General features: G+C 40.0%; 1 protein-coding gene across 1 annotated transcript in view; it reads left to right on the top strand.

Annotated features, from left to right (window-relative positions):
* TACR3 (tachykinin receptor 3) overlaps positions 1-16,427 on the top strand; it is a 71,293-nt gene extending 54,866 nt beyond the window's left edge. Inside the window, exons 4-5 of the mRNA XM_048847269.2 lie at positions 9,750-9,946; positions 11,263-16,427. Of these exons, the coding sequence (XP_048703226.1) occupies positions 9,750-9,946; positions 11,263-11,578 (513 nt within the window). The 3' untranslated portion in view covers positions 11,579-16,427. The remainder of the gene's footprint in view (positions 1-9,749; positions 9,947-11,262) is intronic.
* The last annotated feature ends 9,692 nt before the right edge of the window (positions 16,428-26,119 follow it).

Raw genomic sequence — 26,119 nt, 5'->3', positions numbered from 1 at the left:
AAGGGGCTTCGAAAGAGGATGGATCTAGACTGTTCTCAGTGGTAGCAGATGACAGAACAAGGAGTAATGGTCTCAAGTTTCAGTGGGGGAGATTTAGGTTGGATATTAGGAAAAACTTTCACTAGGAGGGTGGTGAAACACTAGAATGTGTTACCTAGGGAGGTGGTGGAATCTCCTTCCTTAGAAGTTTTTAAGGTCCTGCTTGACAAAGCCCTGGCTGGGATGATTTAGTTGGGGATTGGTCCTGCTTTGAGCAGGGGGTGAACTAGATGACATCCTGAGGTCCCTTCCAACCCTGATATTCTATGATTCTATGATTCCTTCTGCTTTTTTCTTACTCAATGCCACTCCAGAAGGCCCATTTGGAGTTCCCCCATCCCCCTCTTTATATTGTGGATTAATCCAAGTTTGTGACATTTAAGCAAAATCCAACAGAAAATTATCAAGGCTGGAGGAAATTCTATGTCCATTTTCTATTTGACAGAATTTCATAAAGAGTCAGACTGGATAATTTTCTTTTGGCAAAACTCAGACATCACCAGCTTTAATTCCAGAGGACCAGCAACATCAGTGAAGTGCAGTATAACAATGCCAGGAGCCAAATCTGTTTCTAAAAATGTCAAAATGGCTTTGGCTTCTTTGTAAAAAAGACCACAGTTTGTAAGAGATTATTGCAAATTTATGAAACTAAGTAACAGAAGTGTTGCATAGCTGATGGTGAAACCAGTCTACAAGAAGATCCTAGCTTTTTTAAGTTTCCTATTTAAATAACAAAAAAATTGATCACAAACTTTTATTTTTGGGTTATTCAAATAAAATGTAGAGATAGCTATTTAAAAAACTGGCAGAAAGTGGCTTATAAATCAGAAGAACAAAACAACTTATGAAGTGCGGAAATTGGCACCTGTCTTATCTGATTGAAAGACTATCTGTGCTTTCAAACCTTGTGATTCTTTACTGTTCCCATCCTGAGTACATTACTATTATCATGAAAGCATTGTTGATATAGACTAAAAAGTTAACAAAATCACTAGGTTTGTGAAAATTATGTGAAAAGTCTCAGTGTTTATAGGAATATAGGCCCACACTAACTGAGTGAATTATACATTTTAAACTGAGTTTGGATTTTGGCATGACTGATTAGCCCAAACCATGTGACCAAAAGAATGCGATCATGAGACAGAGGGATTGTTTGTGTTAAACTTGTAGTGGTCCTGGAAATACCAGTGTTATTTAAAGTTTGCGCTGAGCAATAGAAATACAGAAAACATGGTATATTAGGTACCAGGGTCAGTAAAATAATTAGGTATATAAGTTTGTTTTGAAAAGAAATGCTTAGTCCAGTAGCTGGGTAAAAATAGGCTACGCTCAATAAGGTGAAAAACAGAATGCAGCCCTAAACTGCTTCAGCTAACTTTAGCGTAGGCCCAATAACCAGCAATGCTATCACTTGTTTGTTACAGAGTATAAAAAGAAAAGTTTTCTAGGGGTTCTTCGGCAGAGCTTTTCCTTACCACTCTGGAGTACGCCATGATAGCAAGGTGTCACCTAGGCCTGAACCTGTTGTAGGTATTTTAGCCAATACTTATAACTGTATTGTTGCTAGGGTACAGAATATAAGGATGTATAGGCTTGTATTGATATTTTGGATGTAACCGACACTAAGTGGCCTGTGGACTAATAAAGGAATGATTGTGTTGAAAGTAAGTCATGGTAAACCTTATTATGTCCAACAGTGTTTGACTTCTCAAGCACCATCTCATCTGTGGCATAAGTCTATTGACATCAGTAGAGTTACACCAGTAATGATTATGGCCTCAAATGCTAATTATCTAAAACGGGTCAGATTGTGGTCCATCCTACCTGCAAAGTGCATGGCAGAAAGGGGTGTAATGACACCCCCTTTTTTCTTTGGCTTGCTACCCAGAGCATAGCATATGGTAGCCACGGGTGGGGAATGGGCAGAGCCTGGGCTTCACTCCCCAAACATGCCTGCCAAGGCAGCTCAGCCAGCATGTGAGTGGAAGTAACCTGGTATAGGGCGGATAGATTATTTCCCCCTAAAGAGGGGGAAGGGAGGAAGGAACCAGGAACCAGACTGTGACTCTCTGAGTAACCGTCTGGCTTCCAGTCTGCCCTGGAGCAATGCAACTAACTGCTGCCCCTTTCTGAGGGCTGTGGCAAAGCCACAATCTAGCCTTAGTGAGGAGAATGGAAGGTTCAAGCCAAGGGTTCGGAGTATGAAGGGTCAAGTGTTAGCAAGCAATGGGGAAATGGGAGAAGAGGCACCAACCACTGGGAGTAAGTCACTGATGGTAATGACTTGGGAATCAGGGGAAGGAAGTGGAAGGAGAGGAAGGGATAGTGAAAAAAGGAAATGAGAACAACAGTAGGAGGACAGAGAAAAGAATCTGCATTTGCTGCTGTATTTTCCCTTCTCCTTATCCCTAAAAAGAGATAGTCAGCAAGATGGAACGAGACATAGTTAAGGGAAGAAACACATACTTATTGGTGCCTTAATAATACTCCAAGAACTTAATATAGTCATCGGTACCAACCAGCTGTCACTAAAAGTACTCCTGTCTCTCTCTGTGGGTGGGTGTGTGTGAGAGAGAGAGAGAGAGAGAGAGAGAGAGAGAGAGAGAGAGAAATATTAAAGAATGCAGGCTATTGTGTACAGTTAGCAATTTGTCTTTGGGTAGGGTTTGCAATGGTAAAAGAAACTAAAATGGCAAAATCAAGCATAATTAAAAATGTGGCAACATTTCTAGAGTGGATTAATTTCTTCCCTTCAAGGAGAATTGATTTGATGATCTAGTAGGTGTTTTCCATCTAAGTGCTATGATTCTTTGATTTAGGGAACATGCAGGACACATACCTTTTGGTTTTCATAACCAAAGACAAAAGTCTCATCACTTTGTAACAGAGGTTCCTTTTAACCTTCTCTGGGTATGAGAAATCTCATTAATAATACACTTTATCAGATTACAAAAGAATTTTCCTTCTGGGTTGTTAAGTGTAAAGATGAAACAAAAGAAAGGTTGATTGCTAAGTATACTATAGTACTTCAAGAGCGAAAACTGTCTATTATATAGGGAGATAGGACATCAAAATTTATAGTCTCTTAATATCTTAAATGGCACAGGTTTCATCTTTCAGAAAATCATTGTGGGAAAAATATCAGTAACAATGAGAAGGTTCTAATATATAGCTATAACAAGGCAAAAATCAAAAGCAAAGCCACACTTGATTTAGTTTTACTTTAAAGTATCCACTTACTTACAAACCTTAAGATGCATGTTGCAATTTTATCACTTTATTCTAGCTAAACAATCCATGAATGGATAAATGAAGATATACTTACAGAGATATGGTCTTTAATAACTGGGCCTGATTCTTACTTCCATCTTTGTAACTCCACTGAAGCTGATGAAGTTTCACAGTATGGTGCAAATGAGATCAGAATCCCATCCCATTCACCTTGTAGAAACAATAGGATCAGGTTTGCAACAAAAAGGCAATAAAATGATGCAGTGCAGTTTGGAGAGGAGGATTTTGACCTGCCTAAGAATCTTGTTCGAAGTATACTGAATAGCTCAGCAAAGTGCAGAGAGCTGAGAAGCCCAGGGTGGTAGCCAAGCTCCCAGTGGGGAATGGGGAGCCGAGAGCCTGGGGTAGCAGCCGGGTTCCCAGCAGGGAGATCCGCACCCAGTGTCCAGGCACCTGTCCCTTTCTGGGTGGGAAGCAGGGAACCGAGAAGCCCAAACGTGGCTGCCCCGTTCACAACGGAGAACTGAGGAGGCCAGGGGCCAGCCGGGCTCCCAGCAGGGAGCTGAACAAAGAACTGAGAGCAGCCCTGGCTCTCAGCCCCTCACACTGTCTCTCTTAAATTGGTGGAAGCTCTCCCTGGTGAGGATGCACACCATAGACAGAAGGGCAGTGTGAACATGAACCACCACATAATTCCTGCACTGGCTATAAGTCGACCTAACATATGGTCGACTTAAGTTTATAGTGTAGCCATGCCGTATGTTACATCTGAATCAGCCAGACTAATTTGTCTAGCCATCCTGGGCTAACCCTTCCCATGTGTGCAAAATAAAAATAATAAATAATAATAATACAACAAACCAAACATCGCTGCTGTTCTTTGTGAATTTAGCAGAATCCTTTAGTTCCCATTCATTTTTAAAATAGCATCAAATATTTCACAAGGCAGGGGATCCTGCAAAGTCTCACTCCCATAAGTACCCTTGCCCACACTAGATAAGCATATTTTGTTCTTTTTGATATACTACATTTCAGCTGACTCTTTCCTTTGCTGTATTGCACACCGCTGATTAATGAGAAATTGCAACTTGTGTGAGGAAAGGATTTAAGAAGTAAGCAAGGCTGCAAAGTACACAATCTAAATCATTTTTATATAATCTCCATGTTGAGTGAGAAATCTGTATAAATAGTCGAGGATTGCCCTTAAATAAAATCTTTATTTGATTCATCAGACAGGGACGGTCCTGTAAGGCTTCACTCATGAGAGTAATCCAACGGGACTCCTTGCATGAGTAAGGATTACTCTCCTGACTGAGTGTTATACTTATAAGAAGCACACAGGATCTTTATAGGGGAGAAGGCAGCACGCCGCATTTATTGAGAATACAACAGTTAGCATATGCTTTTCAGTCTCACACACACACCTGCCAGTTGATGTTTATAGTTACCAGTCCAGAGTCTGGATCAATCTAGTGGCCAGCCAGATTGGTTGCAGAGGGGAGCAGGGCTCTGTCGGTTGTGATCTGATACTCCTGGAGTGTGGCAAGACAAACCCAAAGTCCCACAGCCAAGCACCCTGTTCTCATAGTCTTTTTTCTCTGTTGAAGTCTATGGATTTTGCTGTGTCAGTCTGTGACCAGTTACTTCTTAATTGGTGTATCTTTTGACGTAAGCATTCCAATACACCTCCAAGAGGGTTATCCTGTCCTGGTTCTGATTTAATCAATTGTCCTGTCTTTAGGGGTACCAGCTTTCACCTCAGGGTCGTCAATCTGCCCTTCCTTCATTATGGATGCGCGTTGATGATTCTCTGGTGTCCTTAAGTCTCTTCACTCCTTCTTCCTTGACCATCTGGCTATAACAATGGCCTTCACACCTTATCTTTTCCTGATGCATATATTCCTCATTCACACAAACAGTCTTTTACAGAGACCTTTGAGAATACAAACAGTGTCAGTTTATTTTGAATCTCCTTAACATAGACACAATACAAGATCCTGTCTCTTACTTACTAAACCTTAAAACAAAGAAATGTATATTTAATTAGAGTGCTTAATTTATAATACATATAGGAAACCATAGTAGACATTATAACTTATCCTAAAACAAAAGGGTGACCAGAATCAGTCATAAGGATTGTTCTGGTCTGTCCCTGCCTTAACATCAGTACAGACACTGGCAGTCTGTCAGATGCATTTCTACCAATGTCCCAGAGAGTAATTCCTTTCTGCTATTCAAATGGGGTGGCTGGTAAAATGAAATCAAGACATACAGTTGTACCTCTATTCTTATAGTACAATTATAAAATCCTGTTCCTACATGAGGATCTGCAAGATCAGCCCTAAGTAATATAACAAATGTGGAAAATTTCTTTATAGGAAATCCTGCAATATTCACATTGTCTTTATGCAGATATCTCACAAGAGTTAAAGAGTTAGATACTCAGGTGTGGTGGAGATACAGTCAGAGCAGCTGAGGGAGGTAAAGTAAACATGGCTTGCAGCTAAGGCTGGTTGAACTGTTTTTCAATGTAAAACTGGGTTTTCAACTAAAGAGAATTTTTCACTGAGAGTGTCTGCTTTCTGCAGACAAATTGGAAACTTCATCCAAAAAAAAAAAACAACCAAACACCCCAAAATTGAAAGGTTTTCAGGTTTTGATGTTTCACCAAAATGTGGAAATTTTTCAGCAGAAATTTTTGAGAAAAATGGGGGGAAAAAATTAACATTTTTCATGAGGAAAAAAAAACAAAAAACATTTTCCTACCAGCTCTACTCACAACCTCATGATTGCTCAAAGCATACCCGACTGCCCTCCAGCCCAGGGACTGTTTCAACAGCTAGGAGTCTACAGTGGTGGAAGCCACCAGTAGCTGGACCCACTGGTTTCTTAGTGATTTATGGTGGCAGGACAGCACATAGCAGCTAGAATAGGGTTGAGGGTCTGGTCAAGAGATTATGTAGAAATGAAAAGTCATGTACTTCCCTGGCTTGCTTGCTTCATAAAAATCTTTTCCATCTGCACAAATGGCAATCGTTCATTAATGAATGTAACACAACATGGAACAAAGGAAAAAAGCAGCTGAAAATGGCAGTATATCAAAAAAGAGCAAAACATACATATTAAAAAAAGAAAATAAACTGATTTCTGTATTGCTAGATGCACTCTATACAATTCAAATAACAAAATTATTAAGATGCTTTCTTCTCCAGAGCTGAATGAGCAATAACACCAGAAGGGGTTTTTTTGCTAAAATTTCTAGTGTAGGTATAATCTGGAGATTGGGAGAAATTTGGTACAAGTACCGTTTCATTCTCCTTCTTGTGCTGTAGCTTAACTCTTTTCTGGAGCTTGTGCCAGAGTTTCTTCTTTTCAGGACTTTTCATTAAACTGAGTCAAACTGATACAAAATTTTGTATTTATAAACGATGAATGTAGATCCTATTTGTTAGCTACCAGTTACTGTTAAGGAGAGAAACACTTACATCTAATAATATTTGGATAGAGCAAGAGGACTGAATGGATTCACATAATGAGTTACAGTGGATTACATTTGGTTTTTTATCATAGAATATCAGGGTTGGAAGGGACCTCAGAAGGTCATCTAGTCCAACCCACCCCTTGTCCAAAGCCGGACCAATCCCCAATTTTTGCCCCAGCTCCCTAAATGGCCCCCTCAAGGATTGAACTCACAACCCTGGGTTTAGCAGGCCAATGCTTCAAACCACTGAGCTATGCCTTATCACATTCAAGTAGAACATAAGAATGGCCCTACTGGGTCAGACCAAAGGTCCATCTAGACCAGTACCCTGTCTTTTGACAGTGGCCAATGCCAGGTGCCCCAGAGGGAATGAACAGAACAGGTAATCATCAAGTGATCCATCCCCTGTCACCCATTCCCAGCTTCTGGAAAACAGAAGCTAAGAACACCATCCCTGCCCATCCTGGCTAATAGCTATTGATGGACCTATCCTCCATGAATTTATCTAGTTCTTTTTTTAATCCTGTTATTGTCTTGACCTTCACAACATCCGCTGGCAAGGAGTTCTACAGGTTGACTGTGCGAAAAAAAATACTTCCTTTTTTGTTTGTTTTAAACTTGCTATTAATTTCATTTGGTGGCCCCTAGTTCTTGTGTTATGAGAAGGAGTAAAGAACACTTCCTTATTTACTTTCTCCACATCAGTTATGATTTTATAGACCTCTATCATAGTAGTTTTGTTTTTCATTAAGAACAAATTTGTGCATCTGAAATCATTACACCAAGAAAGCTCCATATAATCACATTGTGATGTGCTTCATTGCCTGACTTTCCTGTGGTGCGCAACTTCACTGTAGCAGACTAAACAGAAAGAATGTTAGCCATCTAAACAAGTCAACTTTGTACAAGTCCAGTACAGCCATCTAAGCAATTCACTTCAATAATTTCTCCCCTGCCACAGTGCTTGTGCAAAATTTTCATATACCAAACTCAAGGCAGAGACAGCAACAGGTTAAGCTGACCCTGCATTCACTGGCTTATTTGTGTTTCTTCGGGAGACCTTCAGATGATCTTTTAAATCAGCAACTCCTCTAGAGTGGCTTGACTTGCCCTTTAAGTGTCTACACATTAACCTGCTTTTGTAACAGCTTAGGTGTTAGAAAGAGAAAGGCTACTTTCTCTGGAAATTGTGGGGCTAACACATTTTAGTGATGCCAGAATTGGTAACCTGTAATGTTACTGTTGTAGCAATTCCTGCAGCTCCAGGGTATGAGAATCAGTGTGCAGCCAGTTTAAACCAAATACATTACTGAAAGGCTCTGCTGCTTCAGTTTCTCAAGCACTGTATAGATGGATTGTTTGCATAACATGCTAAACTGACTTTTTAGACTATAAAGAATTGGGGTCTGATTTTCATTAGCAGCCTCCTATTTTCCACCTATTTTGTTCCACTGGTAAGTATTTTCAGGGGTAATTTTATTAAAATATTTGTTGTATCAGGTTTTTATCTGACTAATTTTGGTTACAAGTAATTAAACATTTAAGTGCTATGAAATATGCCTGCAAGTTCAAAATGATAACAGTTCCTAACCTGCACAAAAATGTGGATGCAAAACTGGAGGCCCTTCTGAAAATCAGGGGATTCAATGCTAACATATGGTGCAAGTATGCACCAAGTCTTCTAGCAGTACAATTTATAGTTGCAGGAGTAGTTTCATCACCGATGAACAGCTGGAAAGTATGTCCACAAAAAAAAAAAAAAGAGTGAAATATAACCCAGTCTGAACTATGATTGTTTCAAACACAATATTTCTATTAGCCCACTGAATCTGGTAGCAGAAATTTAATGAAAAGTAACTTGTGTGTGAAAAACATGAGCATGTATTCATGTAATTACAATCTGTACCATCATCCATATGTACCACAGGGCCAGATTAAGGTTGAACAGGTTTAGCTAAAGCTTTAAAAAAAAAAAAAAAAAAACAGCATGAGAGAGATACTTGACATGGAAAATTTCAGCTCTTGTGCTTAAAGTTTGGCAAAAAGTTGAAAGCAACTGGAAACAGGGTTTTTATAATGGGAAGTGACAGGCAACCCTAAATATAGGTGGTAATACCAGTTCTGCTTGTAACATGCATACATATACATGGCCAACAGATGTACAGTATAAGTCTATTCAGGCTAGTTTTCATTTTATACACACAAAATAAAATCTACCATGCTTATTTCTGACATTGTGTGTTGAGAATGACTGGTCTAGCAATATCTGTAGCTGAAGCGGGCAAGATGGCAGCTAGAAACACTTTTGTTTAATGCTTACTTCCTCTGTCTTGCAAGACTTTCTCTCCTTGCCTTTCACACTGACCAAAGCTTCTCTTCGTTTGTCTTTTATTGTGATTTGGGGACTGTGATGCCACACAAAACCAGGGAAGATGATGAAGATCACCAGCCTGTCATACTTCTGGATGTACGCCATCTGAAACTAAATTAAGAATGGAGATTGCTTCTGGTGGGCATTCCCTGAGGGTCACTGATCACTCAACTCCCATCAAGGACCTAGGGATATAGTTGTTTAGCAGTTAGAGAGGAGTCTCTTCTCTACAACGGACTTTGGGGCAATAAAGGCCATGCAGGGGTGGCTAAATGGAAAATAGGATAACCGTAGTCTATGGCTAATGACCTAGGGAAATGATAATATTGAACAAGTCCAAGCTTCAGTCACTAATTTTTTTTCAATTTTTGGTACCAAGTTCAATTATTGAGGAGGATGCTGTTCTCCAGAGAAAAATGGAGACACAGGAAATTCAGATTAAAAACAAAAATGCTGTTAAAAAATGTTCATCCCTGCTACAACTTCACTAACTTTAACAGGGAGATGATCAAGAAGAGGTCCAATTGGTGCTAGCCGCAGTGGTGCTTGTGATGTGGACACCTTTGTACTAGGTGTGACGCAAGATAACATATATTATAAAATGGCCTTATTGCTTCCTTCTTTCAGGTGGTAAAAATGATGATTGTCGTTGTGTTGACATTTGCAATCTGCTGGTTGCCCTACCACATTTATTTCATAGTTACTGGGATCTACCAACACTTAAATCGGTGGAAATATATTCAGCAAATCTACCTAGCCAGCTTTTGGCTAGCCATGAGCTCCACAATGTACAATCCCATTATCTACTGCTGCCTTAATAAGAGGTAAGAGAGAATTATGAAACTATTGGGTGTGTGAGAGCTTAGCCAGAATATAAATGATTTAAATGTGAAAGAGACAGAGTAATTTTCACTTCATTAGTAAAGATTCCCAATGAGAGAAAAAAATATATATATCTCATGTGAGGTAAAAGCCTCCTTCAGGTTTCTGTTCCATGCTAATACTATTCTTCCAATAAACACTTGTGGCATTGACAAATGTAAGAGCAAAATTTAGCCTTGGGGTGGAGGGGGGGCTTAGTCCGCCTGCCACGTTCCACATGCAGAACACGTAAGAACATCAATGGAAGTTGCACTTGTCAGGGCTTGCAGAACCAGGCCCTAATTGTTTAAAATACACCAAATGTAAATTAAGGTTGCTTTGCTGTTAGCAAACATATAGATTGCGGCATACACCACTAACTAATCATTACTCCAAAGATATGTATAGCATGACTTTACGAGGTGGGGGTCAGAATGCAATGTAAAATAAAGCTTTTATTGTAGTATTATTGATCACATCACAATATTTTTATTATACATTGCAGTCTGAATCGGATGATAAAATGAATGTTCATAGCCTTATTACTCAGTACTGAAGCATATGTAGTTGGAGATACTGGGGGGAAAAAAGTCACATACACTCCTAGGATCTTATTTTCAAGGGGGCTGCATTTGCAGTTGACTTCCCTGGGATTTGTGGGTGCTTACCCTTTTGAAAAATCACGCCACGACTGTTTAAGGGACTCTTTATGGGCATGAGTTACCTTGCCTGGATCAGATTGCAGGATCAGGGTCTAAATAAATACTATTCAGAATATGTGCCATTACACCTCTTCACAGCTGATACCTGCTAATTTTTCAGTGATTCCATTAGTATTACTGAATTAAAGCCATCAAGAGCTTGAGAGAGAACCTGGCTAGGGAGGCAGCAGCCTACCCCCTCCACTCCCGCCCAGGTCAGGCTACCAGGGACAGGAGCTGAGCAAGCCAGAAACCCGGGTGGGTAGCAGAGGAGGCAGGCAGCTGCCACCTTCCAGCCAGGCTGTCTCTCAGGCAGCTGCTGCGCTGCACAGAGGCAGTGACCTGGAGTGGCCACACTCAGCCAGCATGAGACATGACTCTGTCCCTTCCCTTCTGCGCCCTGCCCAGACCTGGCTGCCAGGAACAGGTGCCAGGGGGCAGGTGCAGTAGAAGTACAGAACCCCTCTCCCTCTCCACTGGAAGGCTGAGCAGAAATATGTGGGGGAGGAGCACTTCACCCTGCATGACCCCCTACGCATTGCCTATGAATGCTTTCAAAGAAGTATCTTTCCTTTCAGATTCCGAGCCGGTTTCAAGAGAGCATTCCGTTGGTGCCCATTTATTGAGGTGTCCAGCTATGATGAGCTGGAGCTCAAGGCAGCCAGGTTTCATCCCACCAGACAAAGTAGCTTGTACACGGTATCCAGAATGGAGTCTAGCACAACAGTAGTGTTTGACCCCAATGATGGAGATCATTCCAAGTCCACCCGTAAGAAAAGAGCTGCTTCGCGGGACACAAGCTTTAATGGCTGTTCACGCAGGAATTCCAAAACCACCTCTACAACCTCGAGTTTTATCAGCTCACCCTATACATCAGTGGATGAGTATTCTTAAGGCGCTGGGTAAATTTGTGATGAGTGTGAAAAGAGCAGTATTGTACATGAAAGAGACAATGCTATTCTATCTTAGAACCATATCCAAGCTACAGGATGGCAGTCAAGATTCAGTCGATGAACCTGGTTGTAAATACCATACGACTTACTGGCCCTGCTTACGTTTGTACTTTGGAAAAAAAGAGGAACTATAAGACGTCTGTTTACATGAGTAGGAAAAACACAGTGGCATCTTGTACATAGAAATGTTTGTAAGAATTATTTAAAACAATACAACATAAAACTCTTGCTCCTGTATTAGGATCAAATGCAGACCTATAGCGGACTTGCTGATATTTAAGTTTTACTGACTGAAATGTAACCAGGCAGCTTCAAAATAACTATAGTTCAAACTGTACTGAATTTTTATATTATTTGTGAATTCTACAGGAGGAAAGTTACATAAGATTGGGTTAAAAATTCCTTTTGTATCAAGTCCTGATAAGTTCCAAATCCAGTCTGCTGTTACACAAACTCATGTGGGTGATCCTATTGAAGTCAAGGTGGATGGGATTCAGCTCTGTGCGCCACTTAAATACACTTAAGACTAACTCAAACCCCAAATAGGGCTTAAGTGGTTCATAGGCTTTGTTCTGGCCCCTGCACATGCAGGAATACCAACCACCCTGTGTGCTGCAAGTAGGATTTACTTGACCCACAGTTGCAGTGTCTTTCAGTAGCTACACCAGACTGCAACCTCAAAGTGAAGGTCACAAAACATAGTCTGTATCAAGAGATCTTTGTTAAACATGGATCAGTGCTCACCCGCTGAAGTAGGAAGAGCCACTTCCTCAGTAAGGCACAGCTAAAATAATGCCTTACTAGACAGACATAAAAAGACATAACTGCATTTGTATTCATTTTGACTGTCGGCCAACTAGTATACATAATTAAATTCAGACAACTGAAGCTTATGGTCAGATATCTGTTTTCCTGCAAAAGCAAAACAGTGATTGTAATAAATAGTTTGCTTGCTCTGTCCCCAGATACAAACTCAGTTTTGGTTTGGGTTGAATCCCAAACTATAAAGGATGTATTTCAGTGCAGGTTCAGATATGGCCATTCTCTCACACAAGCAGCTTTTTCTTGCAAGATTTTGACCCCACGTATTATATTTTGATTCAAGATAAAAGAGAACTCCTTTGAGATCATGTCATCTTGCCAGTTTTTTCCATCATTTTGTCCTAAAAACAGTTCACAGGATTTTGACATAATTGACTCCAAACTCAAAACTTGAACTCCAGATTAAAGCCTGAGTCACGGATGAATGGTAGCTTAATCCTAATCCATTTGGGTAGGGCTCTTTACACTGGGAACGTGATTCCAACAGTCATTTGAGATGAGTGTGTGAGGTTTATGGCATATGAAAAAAATAACCATCATCAAGATCTCCATGGTGCTTCAGAGAATTGCAGTGTTGTTCATTGAACTCTAAGGGCTTACTTTGGAATCCAGCCTTTATTGGGGCTCTCTTTCTGCACCCAAAAAACAGAATAAATCATTTCAATGTCTAAATACCTGATAGCTCCAGTTAGATTGTACTAACAAATTTTGTACAGGGAGCCTGCAGCCACTTGCACCTGCAAATTGTACAGGCAAAAAACAAGATCCCAGTGTTTTGAAATTTGTCCTCATAGACCATAGTTTTCCAAATATACATTTCCTTCAATAATGTGCATTCTTATGGGTGCATGTAGAAATCTTGTGATCACATTTTTGGAAGCTTGTTTGTGAATATGAAACAAAAATCTAAGCATCCTAAATTTTATATTAGATTAAAAAGTATTCTTTTTAATAATTACCTACTGTGGTAAAAGCCCAAGGAGCTGAGCACCTCTTGAGAGCTTCTGTTCACCCTCATTTTCCACTGAAGTCACTGGGCCAAATTTTGAAATCTGTATCCAGTTTTTACCCTGTCCTTAGTCAGGCAAACTGCCACTGAAGACTGCAAAGTCTAATTGCTTGAATAAGAACTGAGTAAAAGTTTCAGGATTTTGCCCAACAGGGGTTGAGGGCACTCAGCACCATTTAAGAGACACTCTGAACCTTGGAGATCAGACCATAAATTTGCCAATCCTGAATCTTTAACGTGGCACTCCTATTGTCGCTGGGCAGCAAGGGAAATTTCTAAAACTTCTGATACTTAGACAAGGCGGATGAGACAACAGCATGTTAGGAAATCATTAGAGAATCCAGTATTATCACTGTTCAGGCTAACTGCCACATTATCAACACACTTAACCACCAACATAACCCCTTAATGGTTTTAATATCAGAATTTTCCCATTTTTCTTTAACAAGAATGGTTGTATAGTCCAGAAGTATTAGTGTGTGACAGAGTTTAGATCCATATCCACCTAATACACATCTGGGGTGAACTGGAACAAATACAGTTCTTTTCTATAATATACAGAATCTTTTCTATAATATACATAGTATCTATTTTTAATCATACAGCACTTCTATCACGCAAGACCAAAAGTTTTTTTAATAAAAGACTAAAGGGTTTTGTGACACAGAAGTATGATTAAGAATAAATACAATCTTATGCTGAAGCAGAATACAATAATTCAGAGAAAGGACACAATGGATATTACACGTCAGGAAACTTTGGAGTTTGTTTATAAACATGAATAGGTGTACTTTATATATTTTTTATTTGTACAAGTATGTTTGGTAACTTTAAAAAAACACTATTTGTTTTCAATTGTGTAATTGTACAAGATAAATTGTAAATGTCAGGAAAAGTCTACAGCTGAAAACGTCTTTAAAAAAGATTATAATGGAACCATCAGCTTCTTAATAGAATACATTATATGATATTTAATTAAAATGAGAATATTGCTACTGAGTTTAACCAGAATCGTCATCTCAGATGTGGCAGTAACAACAAATATCTTTCTGAGGTGTATTTTTTGGATTAGCTTAGGTGAATGTACTATAGCTCACTGTTCTGGTAGCTAAGGGAGAAGTCCTGGCTCCACGGAAGTCAATGGAAGCTTTGGCATTGATTTCAGTGGGGTCAAGATTTCTCCTAGAGATTTTTAACTAATATACACAAATAAAGAAGAAAAAATTCAAAGCAGAAAGGTCAGTATGCCATGCTGTAATGTTTTCTGTTACCTAAAACAGATAAACAAAACAATGAAAAAAATATTTGTGCCATTTTTCCTAGGATAAAAAGGTGACAATTTCCCCAATGGAAGAAAACCCATCACCAAACTATCCCTTAAGAATAGAAGGCCAAATTCTGATCTCAGTTACTCCACTGAGGTCTAGGATAACTACACTGATTGCAGTGGCGTTATTCAGGATTTAAACTGGAATAATTGAGATAAGAATCTGGCTCAGAGGTTCTTTAGGAGCAAAACATGCTACAGATGTTTGATATGTGCTCAGCTTCTGCCAGGTATTCATATACACTAGAAATTCAGGATTTAAAAAGTAAAATTCATTTCTAAAATGCATCTAATTCTCTCACAATCTCTCTTTAAATGAACAATTCCTGCTGATAGAGTTCCTGTTGCTCTATAAACAGATCTTTTACCAAATCCTAGAATTGCCACAGCTCTGGACATTTATTAACTTTCCAGGCACACTGCAATGCCTCTCTCTTTCTGCAGGCATTAGGAGAAAGGGTGATCTTATGGGTGGGTAAAGCTGGACATGGGAGATTGATTTGGGGTATTTTAGGGCAATGGTTAGAATTTGTGCAATGAATATTAAAATTTTGTAAAATGTCTAGGATATGAGAGCTGACTTTATAAAAATCTCAATATGTTTAAATGGCTTTGTTTGGCAGAGCGGCAACAATGTTTGAGTGAAATCATATTTCAAGATGCATAAAAATGTGCATACTGCAATATAGGTTTGCTTTCATGAATTTGTGACCCATTTTGTCACATCACCAGCCAGAGTCTTTTGTGACAGACGAGAAACTAGGTAACGTGAATACAAAATGGGAAATGATGGCCTTGGAAGGACTACTGCAGAAAAAAGAATTTGGGAGTTATAGTGGATCACAGACTAAATGAGTCAACAATGAGCCTTGACTCGGTCACACAAAACAAGCCAACTCAGAGCTGTAGTGTGCGGGGCAGAAATGTGTACAAGATGGAGACATTTTGCATTATTGTGACCCCCTATTAAGACATCTTTTGCATTAACCTCAAGAACTTCACTCCAAAGGTGAATGCAGAAGTCATTTAAAGAAACCATTACTCTTTTATATTAGAAAATTATAAAAATATAGTAACTTGCAATTCCAGTGTCACATATGCCCTTCTCAGCAAGGGCAGGATCCAAAGCCCATTGACATCAAAGGAAAAAGTCCCACTGATTTCTGGACCAGACCTTAAGTCACTGCTCATACATGCCAAGTCCCTGTATTTATGAACAGGCCCTGTTTTTCAGCAAAATTTAAAAACAAACAAACAAAAAAAACCCCACCCTTCTCCTAGTTCAGTATATGTAATGTGATGCACACAAAATGTCCATTTTCATTTTTTGCCTCAAATGTCCTGATTTAAGGTTCTAAATCCACACAAGTATGAAGATATACTAACACAACTCAGCTGGGGGAGTTCAGACTGGCTACAAAAAGCTGAGCATAGTAACTTTGTGCTTGTATATTATATGTGTGTATTGTAAAGTCTTTCTCGTTGTTCATGTACAATTTCTGTCTATAAGGAAGTTATGTATAGAAAATGTATGGTTGTTGAATAAACTGTCTTTTTTAAAGTGTGGCTGTTACAAAAATAGGCATTGTATTAATAAAAATCAGTATATGAATATATGTTGTATACTTTAAACTGTGTGACTGTGGTGAGCTTATTTTGTTTTTCCCTCTCTTATTTTAAGCTTAAAAAAAGACAGATGTAGAATTTTAGAAGTGGCTTGTGACAATCCAACGTCAGAAATGTGCCAGGTTTCCTCCTACTCTATATACACTTTTCAAATGCTGATGATAGCAAGAACAATGTAAATGATCCTGAAGACAGAGAATGTGGTAAATAAGCCTTGTGGTTGGGACAAGCAGTAGATGTGGTATATCTTGACTTTAGTAAAGCTTTTGATACAGTCTCACATGATCTTCTCATAAACAAACTAGGGAAATATAGCCAAGATGAACCAACTAGAAGGGGGATGCACAACTAGTTGGAAAACCGTACTCCGAGTAGTTATCAATGGTTCACAATCAAGCTGGAAGAGCATATTAAGTGGGGTCCCACAGGGACCTGTCCTGGGTCTAGTTTTATTCAATATTTTCATAAATGGGTTGGATAATGGCATAGAGTGTACACTTTTGTGGGTGATACCAAGCTGGGAGGGGTTGCAAGTGCTTAGGAGGACAGGATTAGAATTTAAAATGATCATGACAAACCAGAGAAATGGTCTGAAATAAACAGGATAAAATTCAATAAAGGACAAATGCAAAGTTCTCCCTTAGGAAGGAATAATCAGTTGCACAAGTGCAAAATGGGAAATGACTGCCTTGGAAGGAATACTTCAGAAAAATAATTTGGGAGTGACAGTGGATCACAAACTCAATGAGTCAACAATGTAAAACTGTTCCCAAAATGATGTTGGCTTTTTTCCTTTTATGGTATGTATTAGCAAGATACAAATAGTAATTCTTCCACTCTACTCGGCACTGATAAAGCCTCAACTGGAGCACTGTGTACAGTTCTGGGCACCACACTTTGGAAAAGAAGTGGACATATTGGACAAAGTCCAGAGGAGAGCAACAAAAAATTATTATAGGTCTAGAAAACATGGCCTACAGGAAAAGTTGTAAACAAACCCATTTTTTTTGGTCTGGAGAAGAGAACACTGAGAGGGGACATAACAGTCTTTTAAGTACATAAACATTTGTTATAAAGAGTAGGGCAATAAATTTGTCTCCCTAGCCCCTGAGGACAGGACAAGAAGTAATAGGCTTAAATTGAAGCAAGGGAGTTTGAGGTTAGACATTAAGGAAAACTTCCTAACTATCAGGGTAGTTAAACACTGGAACAAATTACCTAGGGAGGTTATGGAATCTTTGTCATTGGAGGTTTTAAAGAGCAGATTAGACAAACACCTGTCAGGGTTAGTCTAGATAATACTTAGTCCTGCATCAGTGCAGGGGACTGGACTAGATGACCAACTGAGGTCCCTTCCAGTCCTACATTTTTGTGATTCTATGAATGGAGACAATGTTAGGTAAATAGTTAATATAGGGACAGACTGTAGTATCCTCATTCATGTCTATGATAGGTGTGGACTGAAGACCATGTTGCTGCTCCTCGGATGTCCATGATAGGGACATGACCCACATATGCTACAGAGGCTGAGTGTGCTCTTGTTGAATACCCATGATTTTGTAGTACATGACAATACAGCTGGTGATCTACTTGGAAAGTATGTGGTTACAGAATGTCCTCTCATTTGTTCCATTCAGGAGACCAACAGCTGGGAAGAGATCCAACAAGGCTTTGTTCTTTCCAGATTAAAAACAAAAACAAAACTAATGCTTAGTGAACATCCAAAGCATGGAGCTATTGGATATCTTTATGATCATGTGATTTTGGATAGAAGACCAGTATACAGATAGATTGGCTGAGGTGGAAGTCAGATACTACTTTGAAGAGAAACTTAGGATGCTGCCTAAGCTGCACCTTGTCCTTGTAAAAAAAAGTATATATATATATATATATATAAAGTGTATGGAGGGTCTGTAACTAGAGCATGTAGTTCCCCTACTCCTCTTGCTGAAGAGATGGCTATTAGAAAGGCCACCTTTCCTGAAAGGTGAAGCAACCAACAGGTGGCTAATGGTTTGAAAGGGGGATCCATAAAGGCTGACAAAACGAAGTTCAAATCCCACTGTGGAGTAGGACCTCTGATAGATGTGAACAGTCTTTCTAGGCCTTTAAGAAACCTGGTGAACACAGGGTTAGAGAATACCATCCTACCCATTACATGAGAACAAAACAAATTGCAGCCAGGTGCACTTTGATAGAACTGATCACCAAACCTGACTCTTAAGTGTAATAGTCCAAAATCTTTTGAATCATAGATTGCATAGGAAATATACCATAGCTAGCTGCTCAGATAGAGAAATACTTCCACTAAGGTAAGTAGCCCTTGCGGATTAGTTCCCTATTATTAAGTAGGCCTTTCTGGACAAACAGTGTCCCTCCACTAGGTTTAGCCACTGAAGAACCAGACCATGAGGTGTAACAACTGAAGATTCAGGTGCAACATCTGCCCCATGATTCTAGGATATCAAGCCCTTGCCTAAAGACAAGGTAAGAGTTCCCTGATGGACAATCTGTGCAAGTCTGGCTGCCTTGCTCAGGCTGACACAATGAATATCATTTTGCCTTGCTCTTGCTTCAGCTTGGAAATGACCTTGGGAATCAGCAGAACCAGAGGAGAAGCATAGAGTAGGCCCTTGTCCCTGGGACAGAGAAATGCATATGAGATGTTTTCGGGGCTGTGGCCTGCCCCAGAGCAGGCAGCATTTCCTGTTCTGACAGGTTGCAAATAATTCCACAAAAGGGATTCCTCCTAATTGAAATATTGACCTTAGTATTGTTGTGTTGACAGACCACTCCTGATCCAAGACGAACAACTTGCCCAGTTGGTTTGCCAAGCCATCCTGAATTCACAGTAGATGTGACACTACAAGAGTCAGAAAATTTCATATGCGGATGCATCCTGCATCCTCTGAGAACTCCAACATACAATACAGCTTTGTGATCAGGACGGTGCAGGGGTTCCTGTCTAGTGGACACAGTCCAATATGGCACCTGTCCTGCCCAGTGGCTACGGTTTGGATGGGGTAGGGAAACCTAGGCCCACCCTACTCCACCAGCTTCTGACTCAGGACCTCGTAAGGATGGTTCGGCTGTTCATCTGTCTTCATATGGTGTCAGCCTCCAGTCAGCTTCCCTGGGCCACTTCCTACTCCAGTCCATATCCCGTTCAGCCGCTGCGCATCTCTGGGGAACGTCACCTTCTGGGCTTCAAGCCCTTGTCCCAACCACTGGTGTTGTGGCTCACCAACTCACTGCAAGTTTAGCTCTGGTCCTCCCGGAGAGCTTCCAAGGTATGTCTTCCTCCCTGACTTGCCAGCCCTAGATTGAGGGTTATTATTAAGGATTAAAAGTGAGAGAAAGTGCGGGGTGGGGAGGGAAGAGAGGCTAAACTACATTTTTGGAAATGAAAATTTTCATAGAAAAATATTCATCACTGTATAAGTGCTAAGAGCTGCTGACTGATCCCTCCAGCTAGGTAGCATTAATAAGAGCACAGGAGCATTCCAAATCCTACAGAACAAGGTAATCTTGGATGAGTGTAAAGAAGAATGAGCCTGGGGCTGAGAGACTAGAAGGAGAAATCAAAAGGGGAAAAGGGAGTCCAGGGAAAGAAGCAAGTGAGAAAGAACCATGAAAGAAATGAAGAAAGAAACACAGAAGCATGGGGGGCAGAGCAGGATTTAAGGGGGGGGGGAATTCAATGCCCTGTTCCATAGGAACACCCTGCACAGCAGCAGGATGCAGGTGTGGTAGGAGGATCTGCTGCTACATTGTTGCTCCCATCCATTTCTGGGGTGAGCAGGGCTGGATTACCCAATAGGCAGACTAAGCACCTGCTTAGCGCACCAGCAAAGCAGGGAGCACACAAAAAAAAAGGAGGGGGGGAGAGGTTGGAAAAAATTTGATATTTTAAAAAAAAAAAGCATCAAAGTAGGGATGGGATGAATCAGAACTTTGTTAGACTTCCTTACACTCCACGACACACTCTTCCCCCGTTTTTCTGTTCTCTTTTTATTACTTATCCCCACCTAAACCAGGGGGGCATCCTACTAACGTAGATCGAAGTAATGCAAGGAAATAAGATCCTGTCATGTATTGCAATAAATTTGTTTTATTATTGATATATTCTTCTGAGTTATACATACTTGATTCGGTTTTTTTCCCCCTTTCATATATATATACACACACACACACACAGACATATATATATACACACACACACACAAAATAGTATACGTTGTGTAATTTTTTATTTTTTTTTTTAAGTTCAGATAACTGAGATAAGGGGCAGGATGAAACGTAACCAACTGAGTGGAGCACAGAAATGTAAACTGGCGGAAGAAAAGAAACAAAAAAACTAGTGAAATTCTCCAAAATCTTCCAAAGCTGGCATAATTTTTCAAAGTGAATCCATCAGAAACATCTTCTCTCAGTAGCACAGACATAGTTCCAAAACCTGTAGGTGTTTCAGAGACTGTTTCACCAATAGAAGAAGGGTCAAACACCATTCCAGAACATGTGGATGTGTCAGAGACTGTAACTGATCATCGGTTTCAGAGGAACAGCCGTGTTAGTCTGTATTCGCAAAAAGAAAAGGAGTACTTGTGGCACCTTAGAGACTAACCAATTTATTTGAGCATGAGCTTTCGTGAGCTACAGCTCACTTCATCAGATGCATACCGTGGAAACTGCAGCAGACTTTATATACACACAGAGAATATGAAACAATACCTCCTCCCACCCCACTGTCCTGCTGGTAATAGCTTATCTAAAGTGATCAACAGGTGGGCCATTTCCAGCACAAATCCAGGTTTTCTCACCCTCCACCCCCCCACACAAATTCACTCTCCTGCTGGTGCTGGATCTATGCAGGAAATAGCCCGACTTGATTATGTAAAGAGTTGTCACTTTGGAAGGGCTAGCACCAGCAGGAGAGTGAATTTGTGTGGGGGGGTGGAGGGTGAGAAAACCTGGATTTGTGCTGGAAATGGCCCACCTGTTGATCACTTTAGATAAGCTATTACCAGCAGGACAGTGGGGTGGGAGGAGGTATTGTTTCATATTCTCTGTGTGTATATAAAGTCTGCTGCAGTTTCCACGGTATGCATCTGATGAAGTGAGCTGTAGCTCACGAAAGCTCATGCTCAAATAAATTGGTTAGTCTCTAAGGTGCCACAAGTACTCCTTTTCTTTTAACTGATCATCCTACTCCTGGTAGTAAAACAGACATTGTTCTAGAAGGTGTGGATGTGTCAGAGAGTGAACCTGCTCACACTGTAAATAATAGAAGAAAAGATCCTGGTATGTGGGTTGATTTCAGTACCAATGATGTAGCTTACTGGATAGATCGTGGACCAAATGACGGTCAACACCACACTGGGCCATTTGAGAAATCATGTCAGACTTTTACCAATGACAAAAAACAAACAAGATATTGTCCACAAAATATTTTTCGGCATGAAAGCGAATGGTGAGAAATACACTCGAGAATGGCTACTGTATTCACCATCAACAGGGTCTGTGTACTGTTTAGTTTGCAAACTTTTTGCATATAAACCTTCAACCTCCCAGTTTGCTGCAGATGGATTTAATGACTGGTGGAATACTGTTTTAATTGAACAACATGAAAATAGCACTACTCACAGAGATTCAATGTTGACATATTTAAATCGAAGACAGGGCTTTGGATTGACACAAAAATTGGAAGAACAAATTAAAGGGGAGCATGAATACTGGCAACATGTCTTGCAGTGTGTTATAGCTGTTATTCAAACATTAGCTGAATGTGATCTGCCTTTCCAAGGACCAAATGACACATTTGGATCATTGCAGAATGGAAATTTCTTGGGATTGTTAGAGCTTGTGGCTCAGTTTGACCCATTTTTAGCAGGCCATATCTCAAAATATGGGAATGCTGGCAAAGGTAACCCATCATACTTATCCAAGACAATATGTGATGAACTCATTGGTCTAATGAGTGACAAAGTTCGTTAAGCTATTGTGGATGAAATAAATACTGCTGGGGACTTCAGTTTATCTGTCGACTCTAAACCTGATCTTTCACATATTGATCAGTTGAGTATTGTACTAAGATATGTGTCTCCCACAGATGGAAAACCAGTTGAGCAATTTATAACATTCCTCAATTTGAAAAGCCACATTGGTGAAGAAATGGCAAATTAAGTACTGTGTTATCTGTGCCAAGTTTGCAAAATAGATTTCTCAAAGTGCAGAGGTCAATCTTATGACAATGCTGCCATCATGTCAGGGCATTATTAAGGAATTCAGAAGAAGCTTTTAGAACAGAACAAATATGCCATATTCATATCATGTGCTGCACACTCTTAATCTTGTTGGCCGCAGTGCTGTTTGTTGTCCGGTGGCAGTAAGATTTTTTCTCAAGAGTCCAGTTACTTTATACCTTTTTCTCTGCCTCAACACACCGATGGGCAGTTCTTAAAACATATTTGGGCAATGATCGTGTGTTGAAATCTCTTTCTAATACTCACTGGGAGGCACATGCAGTGGCAACAAGTGCAATTCTGGAGTCCTACTCAAAGATTGTGGATGCATTAGAAAGTATAGCTGAAGACCAATCAGAAAAGGGAGAAACTATACGAGAGGCAGAAACACTGCAAACAAGATGCAAGGACTAGAGTTTGTATTCATGTTGACGATGTGGAACGAAATTTTACAACACTTTTACCACACAAGTCAAGCTCTCCAAGAAAAAGGATTGGATTTGAAAACATGTGCAGACCAATGTCAGTCATTGGCAGACCACTTACACACTTTGAGGAATGATTTTGAAAGATCTGAAGACATATCAAAAGATATCTTGCCTGATACTAACTACAAAGCAGCCCAGTCCTGCAAGCGAATCAGGAAAAAACAAGCAAATGATAGCAGTGCAACAGAAACAGCATTGAATCCTACAGACAAATTTCATGTATCTACTTACTACACTATAATTTATACACTTGAAGCTCATATGAAAAGGAGAGGAAGTGTACAAAGAAGTATCAAGTAGATTTTCTTTTCTAAACGATATGGACTTATCTGACGAACAATATTCACAAAGCCCTACGTATTTTTCTAACATTGATGATTACTAATTGCTCTGCAGAACACTCTTTTTCTCAGCTGAAAAGAATAAAAAACCCTCAGAGAACAACAGTGTGTCAGGACAGACTTGATTCACTTTCCCTATTGTGTATGGAAGCGGACGTGCTTCGTCGAGTCACCTTCGATGAACTTATCCCGAATTTTGCGATAAGATTTTGCAATCAGAAAATCTAGAAAGAAGCTATTTTAATTTCAAGCATACATGTAAGTTTTGTGGCATTTCAAAAAATAAAAATTTTACAATATAGTATTGTTTTTATTTTGAATTACATATGGGGGGGGGGACCACCATAATCTTTTCAGTGCTTAGGGCCTCTAAAGGTCTTAATCTGGCCCTGGGGGTGAGCATTTTGCCACAATTTCAAAATTAAAAATTTCAAAAATACCAAACATTGCTGTGTTTCTCCTCAAAAGGTTTTGATATTTTTTTTAAATGTATTTGAAAATTTTTCACAAGACCCCTTTTTCAACAAACAAACAAGAATATCTGTGATGCTTTGCCATTGTCACATAACATGGAGGATTCCTCTCTATGTCCCCAGTACACATATACCTAGCACTTGACCTGGCTACTTAGCAAGGGTGCTGGACTCAAGATTTGGCTGCATGTTATCACCCAGCCAACCCTCAAACAGAACTGGCAGGGATCAAATATCTGCCTGACGCTTTGCCTCACTACTGAGTCTGAACCAAAGGTGGGGCCCGCGACTCAAGGATCCGGACAATGAGCCATTTACCCTACCCATTACATCTCCCTTCAAAGAGTGAAGGAGAGAACCAGCATCTGGAACTGATTGTGTTGACTTGCTTGATATGTGTAACACTGTGTGACAAAAATCGCCGGTGTAATTCAGCTGAAGCATTTGCCTCATTGTCTCAATGGAGTCATAAAAAGCTATCACCTCCATAGATTGTCTTGTCTGACTGGCTGAAACATTAAAATCCTAGCAAGTGGTTTTTTAGTAATGCGGTAAAGTGTCTCTTTCTTCTAAGATGATGTTTTACAAGGAAAGAGAGTTAAAACCAATAACTCAAAGGAAAGTACGTAGTAAAGTATTTTTGGACATGATCTGATGGAAAGTAACCTGTACTTAAATTTAATCAGAATAGTGAGAGGGTATATTAAGAAGAGGGGGTCAGGGAGGAGCGTTGCATCATTCCTGAAGGTTCCCCCATCTCCCCACCCCCCGAGGTTCCTGTTACAAATGATGTTTCTTTAATTTAGCACATTTTCAAGGCTATTTTTTTTTGGGTTGATGTTAGTCAGCCCACGCAGTAACTAGAAGCAATCATTGATTAGGTGAAATGTCACAATAATAGTTGTGTGACACATGCTTTGAAATGAAGTCCCTTGACTCTGTCAAACTCCAGAGGAAGTGATAGATTACACAGCTACATTTGTAGCAAAACAAAAGCTCTGGTTGGCACTGGCCTGAGTTTTCATTAGCAGTTTCTGAACAAATATTTTCGACAACAATGAAATAACATCTCCACTAAGTTATATGCCAACTGTTACCCAACTCCTCTCACTGGATGTTTATACACAGCTTTTCCCAGTACAAATACACACGTAAGGCCCCTGCCTCCCACCACTTGTGCAGCCATGTAGGACCATCTCAGATTCTGTTTTCAGCCTGTGTTCCAAATACTCTCTTTCCCCCATAACCGAGTGGGTGGAGAGGGGACAGGGAAAGGCAGAGCTGGCCTGCACTGGAAGACAAAGTAGCCACAAAATGAAAAGTGGTGTAATCTCTTACCTTCCCCTACAGCACAAAGGAAAGAGGGGAGGAATCCTGGTTCTCAGGGGCATATTTCCTTCTCAGAGCTCCTACTGGGTAGGGTAGCTATAGATCGCCCTGTATTCAGGGCTGAATCTAAAAGCTCAACCTAACCATTAGTGAAGAGTCTTTGTTGAAACCCTTAGTTGAATTTAGGCACCAATCTTTCTGTGGACAGATTATTTTAGTGTAGTTAAGGTGACTTTAGCTTTCATATCCATTGGGACAACCAAACTTCCTGAACATCAGCTTCCCCAGCCATGCTGGTGGCAGTCTTTGATGGCAAAGGAACCAGTATAACAAGAAGATAAGCCTAACTGATGCTCAACCCTGAGTTAATAAAGATCTCTATCTTCTCTGTAATAAATTGAACAAGTGTGAGAAGCTGGGGTTTCTGCATATTAAAAGCTAATTAATGGAGTAAAGGAAGTAACAGCTTTAAGAAGAAAAAAATCATTTTAACTCAGAACTAACTAACCAGAATTCCTTGTTAAGATGAAGGGATGGTTACACTAACAAGAAACTGAATTGTTACAGGATATATTTAGTAAATTGCAACCTGCTGACAGGTAATCCCTTGATGGCTACTTTCCCACTCCACTTTGTGCTATTGTCAAGATTAAGGCCACACCCTCAGAGCTGTGTTGCATCTGCCTACACTGTGTCTTTTTGGAGTTACCCTGACTTAATTAGTAGCTAATAATGCTCAAATCTATTAACTCTGGGTCAGACCAGGCCCCAAGTGAACGTGTAACCCGCTGGTGAATGTCTGATGATCCACAGAGGATATGAGTT

Source organism: Caretta caretta, chromosome 4 (genome assembly GCF_965140235.1).
Source record: "Caretta caretta isolate rCarCar2 chromosome 4, rCarCar1.hap1, whole genome shotgun sequence".
Lineage (NCBI taxonomy): Eukaryota > Metazoa > Chordata > Testudines > Cheloniidae > Caretta > Caretta caretta.
Note: the sequence above shows the minus strand (reverse complement) of the source record. Positions and strands in the feature narration are given on the sequence as shown.